This window comes from Larimichthys crocea, chromosome XI (assembly GCF_000972845.2).
Source record: "Larimichthys crocea isolate SSNF chromosome XI, L_crocea_2.0, whole genome shotgun sequence".
NCBI lineage: Eukaryota > Metazoa > Chordata > Actinopteri > Sciaenidae > Larimichthys > Larimichthys crocea.
The window spans coordinates 19,054,087-19,059,900 of record NC_040021.1 but is presented as its reverse complement, the minus strand read 5'-3'; the positions used below and the strand labels follow the sequence as shown (position 1 = coordinate 19,059,900).

The 5,814-nt window shown below is 44.4% G+C and overlaps 1 protein-coding gene across 8 annotated transcripts; it reads left to right on the top strand.

The window, feature by feature from the left end:
- The first annotated feature begins 1,366 nt into the window (after nucleotides 1-1,366).
- On the top strand, nucleotides 1,367-4,971 carry LOC113746819 (putative protein TPRXL). Of its 8 annotated transcripts, XR_003463137.1 has the most exons (5): nucleotides 1,367-1,566; nucleotides 3,133-3,642; nucleotides 3,774-4,197; nucleotides 4,555-4,898; nucleotides 4,955-4,971. XR_003463137.1 is itself a non-coding variant. In XM_027283868.1 (4 exons), the coding sequence occupies exons 1-4, from the start codon at nucleotides 1,558-1,560 to the stop codon at nucleotides 4,782-4,784; spliced, it is 1,137 nt and encodes a 378-aa protein (XP_027139669.1). In that variant the 5' UTR covers nucleotides 1,367-1,557; the 3' UTR covers nucleotides 4,785-4,953. The 8 variants fall into 8 exon arrangements, 7 of the variants coding, with proteins under 7 accessions (XP_027139669.1, XP_027139667.1, XP_027139668.1 ...); XM_027283868.1 differs by lacking the exon at nucleotides 4,955-4,971 and having other exon boundaries at nucleotides 3,774-4,165; nucleotides 4,559-4,953; XM_027283866.1 differs by lacking the exon at nucleotides 4,955-4,971 and having other exon boundaries at nucleotides 3,774-4,177; nucleotides 4,559-4,953.
- Nucleotides 4,972-5,814: the final 843 nt, after the last annotated feature.

Below are 5,814 nucleotides of genomic sequence, written 5' to 3'. Positions count from 1 at the left end.
GAGTTACCTATGAGGCAATTAACCTGAGACAAACAGTCACTAATGGAAATAGTGCAATCACAGACGGATTATCATGACCTACACACGCAAACAGCGTGCGCGCAAAGGCGCTCTTCCCATTACGCACATAACAACACCGCAACACACAACCACAAAAAAACGGGCGCTGTCCATGGTGCTGTGACACTCGGCCCCTGAACCATCTATACCAGCGCTGATGCACGTATCATGGCCACACAATGATGGACTTCACGTTTTCATTCTCCATACACACTCGTTAATTCACAGCACACACTCAGACTCGTCTTCGCTGCACAGACATATTGTAGCATCCGCCAGAACAACAACTTCAGCTCAAACTATCAGTTTTCACACACTTCCCGCCCCCTCGCTCATCCTCCAATCACATACCAGCCTTAAAGCCGTACACGTTCAGACATGAATCAGACAGCCAATAAACACAGAGAATACTTTACAGATACTACGTTAAGCAGGGTCGCTACAATATTATGGGAGAGACAGCAAGCTGCAGCATTATGGAGTAAAACACACCTTAATTCAAATAAAACAAATCATGAAAGTAATAAAGACAACATGAATTGACATCAGTAAAGAGCCACAGCTACAACCACACAAAACAGCAGTACAACTGCTCACCTCCATCATCCTTTTTCTGGCCTTCTTCGATGAAAAGTCCTGGATAATGTCATCAAACTCCAACTCCCGGACCAGTTCGGTTTCTATGGCCATGAATGACGTAGCTCAGGCTGCCGCTGTCCGGCTGCTGTCCGCCGTAGTTCTGCTCCGGACGGTGTCCATACGAGGCGGTGCCGCTTCACCACGACCAAACGTCTCCGGTGAACTTGAGCTAGCAGCGTTAGCATCCTGCTGGTCGTCTGAGCGGTGAGGTGTAGTCCTGGCTCCGCTGTTTTGAGTACCATCATCTTACATGGTGAAGAATGTTGAGGTGGATGCTATTTGCTGCACCAAAGCAGCGTCTTTGGCTTCTTTTTCTTTCTTTTGTTTTCTTTTCGCTGAACTACCGAGCGCCCGTTTCTCCATTTAAAAAAACGCGCGTTTGACCCCGGCTGGCGTACGTACGTCATTGCGTCATCACACATTACTCGTTAATATTATAATTTCTAAAACATTCAAATGATTTTATTATTATTTTATTACTACATTTTCAAAACCATGTTAATTTTTTTATTGTACAAAAAGAAGAAGAAAAAAAAAAACACTCTGAAGGCCCAGGGCTCCTATTGGCTCTGGGGTCCTGTGCACACGCCCACTTTACCCATGCGGTAATCCGTCCAGGTGAGACGCTGCACTGTGCGCATGCGTAATGACATCATCTGAAAGATTCCACGGTTGCTATGGTTTGTTTTAAGGCGCATCTTTCGGCAAACTTCATCATTTCCAAACATCCCGAGCGACAGACAAGTCACAGAAACTATCACAGCAAAACTTTCTCATCGATCAACGATTACCGGACCATTTTTTCTCCCTTAAACGTTCCCGACAAGCGCGCCGACATCTGAGTACACGACCCTGTGCATGGCAGACGTGAGATTTATTTATTTTTTCAAATTCTTGTTGTTTTCAATGTATTTTACCATCAATTCACTGACAATCTGTTAATATCTGCAATTTTCAATCTAATTTCATCATTTTTGATAGACGTTTGATTATTTTGACCAAGCTTTTGTAAAAACCCAGAGGTGTTTCCTCCGGGTTGTGTCTATGTATTCATGTAAACAATATTATAATTCCTTTAATCTGTGCATGTGTGAAATAATGTTAATATCATGTAACATATTGGTTCATGTAGTGTCATTTTTCTCCACTAATACACACTTTGAGCAGCAGTGCAGTGTGAAGAGGTTTGCAACACATCACAAAACTTGTTGTTTTTCAAATAATGCCGTGAGAAACTGCTCCTATGAATTAATTAATGATGAAAAAAATAAGATGTTTTAGAAGATATGATATGATACGAAGGCTGCTATTAATCCGTAAAGGAACATTGTATTGACAGTTTATTGAAAGTCTGCCAAAGAGCAGGTATAGTCTTAGACAAATGTTTGAAAAATCGTGTAATGTAGGAAAGAAAAGAACTTTTGAAAAATAAATGATTATTATGGAGTTGATCAGAACAGAAATACTTTAAATAATCCCAGGGGGAAATATTTTGTTGCAACACTCCAGGTATACACAACAAAAACAGCATATGTTAAACAAGTAATCATCTATTAAGAAGAAAAAATAGATATATATATATAAATAAAAGATCAAATTTGAATAAGTAAACTAACCCACTCACTAACCCAAGTTTATGAATCTTTTAACTGATGGTCAAAAGTCTGGACAAAATGTTTTTTCTTTATTTAGTGTGTTTTATGTTTTTAGTATATTTTATTATTATTATTTTCTACATAGTGGTTAACACTGGAGACACAAAATGACTATGTTTCATATTTTAGATTCTTTAAAGTAAACACCTTTTTACTTTGACAGCTTTGCACACTCAGTTGATGGAGAGGATTTTCTTTCCTCCTTCATGCATTTGAATTATTGAAGTATTATTGTATTTGAGACCATCAGTTGGCGTACAGTAAACAACAGTTTGTGACTGCTGTAGTAATGTATATTATGACAAGAACCGCTCAACTCATGAAGCCGACTGAGCCGATGCTAAGAGTGTGCGAAGCTGTCGCCAAGCAGAAGGTGGCTGCTTTGGAGAATCTAAAATATAAAACATATTGTGCTTTGATTAGGCTTATTTTGTTCACCACATAATTCCATATGAGTTCATAGTTTTGATGTCTTCAGTGTTAATCTACTGTGTATAAAATAATAGAAACATAAAGTAACATGTGTGAATCAGAAGGTGTGTCCAAACTTTTGACTGGTGCTGTATAAACAGAACTCTGTGAAATGAATACATTTCATCATTTACTATTTGTCCTGCTAATAATAAACTATGCTTTTACTTTTGTGTATTTTGTGCTGGAGAATTATTCTATTGTGGTACTTTTAATTGAACAGCAGCAGATGAAGTCATAGTACAGCACAGAGTGTTCATGCGACATGTAGCAGTGGTTTTAAAGGTGTATCTGTCTTTGTTTTCAGATGGACCCGGTTCCGGACCCTTCCGGTGCTGCAGAGCTGGTGCCCCGCAGGACCCCGGCACCAGCTTCTGGCAGTGGTTTCTCTCCCTCTCTCTCTTCTTCCTCAAGCTCTTTCTCTGGCTCTCCCTCTTGGTCTCTCCCTCACTTTTCCCCTCTCCCTCCCCTTATCTCTCCCCTTTCCCCTTCTTCTCCCTTTTTCCCTAGCACTCCTTCCTCTTCCTCTTCCTCTTCCCCTCACTCTCCCCCTGCCCTTTCTTTTCGCATTCTCCCTAGCTCTTTTGCTTTTGGCTCTTCCTCCAGCTCTTCCCTTTGCACTCCCCCTGGCTCTCCCTCTGGCTCTCCCCCCGGATATCTCACTGGTTATTCCTCTGACTTTTCCTCTTGCTCCCCCACTTCAGTGTTGGAGGAGAAGCAGTGGATTCTGGTGCCGACTGATCATCCTACGAGGCTCATCCTGAGGCGCTTAGACCAGACACCCAGAGAGCCACTCCAGCCTTCCTTTGTGAAGAAGGTGTGTTCAGACGTTTGACTGGTGCTGTATAAACATATCCTGCTAAGAACACTGTGGAATGAAACCTTCAGCACGTGTGTTCATGTGACATGGAGCAGTAGTTTGAAAGGTGTATTTGTCTTTGCCTTCAGATGTACCACCGCTTCACCTGGACTTCCGTTCCTGTCCCGGGCCCTACCGGACACGGCGTCCCACGGCTGATCCTCCGTAGGACCCTGTCGCTGACCTCTTCTCCCCCTCTCTCTCCCACTCCCTCTTCCCCTCTCTCTCCCTCTCCCCCCTCCTCTCTCCCTCACTCTCTCTCTTCCCCTCTCTCTCCCCCCTCCTCTCTCCCTCACTCTCTCTCTTCACCTCTCTCTCTCCCTCTCTCTTCCCCTGACTCTTCTCTCTCTCCTGAGCCACAGTGGGTGACGGCGTTGCGGAGCATCATCCTGGAGAGAAGATGTGCTCGCAGTGAAGGTAAGTCACCAGGAAGGTCACCAGGTAAGTCACCAGGAAGGTCACCAGGAAGGTCACCAGGTAAGTCACCAGGAAGGTCACCAGGTAAGTCACCAGGTAAAAGATTGTGTACCAGGAATCTGTTTTAACTGTTAAACTGAATTGATTTGATTTGATTTAAAATGAATTTTTGATTTTTTTAATTGAATGTGTTTGAATTTGTGTTGAGGAGAGTATTTTTAACATTGCTGTCCTCTCTTCTCCCCTCCTCTCCTCTCTCTATCTATTTTTGTGGGAGGAGAGGAGAGTAAAGGAGAGGACAGCAATGTTAAAAAATACTCTGGAGGAGACGGGAGGAGAGGAGGCGAGGAGAGGAGAGGACGCAAGGAGAAGGAGAGGAGACGAGGAGAGGAGGTGAGGGAGGAGAGGACATGAGGAGGAGGAGAGGTGAGGAGAACAGAAGGAGAACTGAAGGAAGGTCACCAGGTAAGTCACCAGGTAAGTCACCAGGAAGGTCACCAGGAAGGTCACCAGGTAAGTCACCAGGTAAGTCACCAGGAAGGTCACCAGGAAGTCACCAGGTAAGTCACCAGGTAGGTAACCAGGTAAGTCACCAGGTAAGTCACCAGGAAGGTCACCAGGAAGGTCACCAGGTAAGTCACCAGGTAAGTCACCAGGAAGGTACCGGGAAGGTCACCAGATAAATCACCAGTAAGTCACCAGGAAGGTCACCAGGAAGGTCACCAGGTAAGTCACCGGTAAGTCACCAGGAAGGTCACCAGGTAAGTCACCAGGTAAGTCACCAGGAAGGTCACCAGGTAAGTCACCGAGTCACCAGGAAGGTCACCAGGTAAGTCACCAGGTAAGTCACCAGGAAGGTCACCAGATAAGTCACCAGGAAGGTCACCAGGAAGGTCACCGAAGTCACAGGAAGTCACCAGAGTCACAGGAGGTCACCAGAAGGTCACCAGAAGGTACCAGGAGTCACCAGGAAGTCACCAGGAAGGTCACAGAAGTCACGAGTACCAGGTAAGTCACAGGAGTCACAAGTAGAAGTACGAAAGATTGGTACTGGAATCTGTTTTAACTGTTAAACTGAATTTATTTGATTTGATTTAAAATGAATTTTTGATTTTTTTAATTGAATGTGTTTGAATTTGTGTTGAGGAGAGTATTTTTAACATTGCTGTCCTCTCTTCTCCCCTCCTCTCCTCTCTCTATCTATTTTTGTGGGAGGAGAGGAGAGTAAAGGAGAGGACAGCAATGTTAAAAAATACTCTGGAGGAGACGGGAGGAGAGGAGGCGAGGAGAGGAGAGGAGAGGACGCAAGGAGAAGGAGAGGAGACGAGGAGAGGAGAGGAGGTGAGGAGAGGACACAAGGAGGAGAAGGGGAGAGGACATGAGGAGGAGGAGGTGAGGAGAACAGAAGGAGAACTGAAGATAAGTCACCACGTGAGTTATTGTGTACTAGAAATCCCCACCCCACTTAGTTACTGTTGCTAGGTCCGTCAAGCACGGCAGCGTGCCATGACGGGAAGAGGTATACCGGTGTGTGTCAGTGACAGTTTTTGAGCAATACTTCCGCGATATCCTCCAGATCGAGGCAAAAGGGTTTACAGTATGCAGTGGAGGGATATATTCAAAATATTAAAATGCACACTTCCCCGGAGGTCAGCGCTCGTTGGCATGTATTAGCTCTAGAATTGCCACAGTTATCCAAGTAACGTTGGAGCG

Bases quoted from the DNA above. Each gene is read 5' to 3' on its own strand.
- LOC113746819 (XM_027283864.1), top strand. The intron at 3,643-3,773 runs GTGTGTTCAGAC...CTTTGCCTTCAG, and splicing joins AGCCTTCCTTTGTGAAGAAG to ATGTACCACCGCTTCACCTG. The intron at 4,198-4,554 runs GTAAAAGATTGT...GGAGAACTGAAG, and splicing joins GTCACCAGGTAAGTCACCAG to GAAGGTCACCAGGTAAGTCA.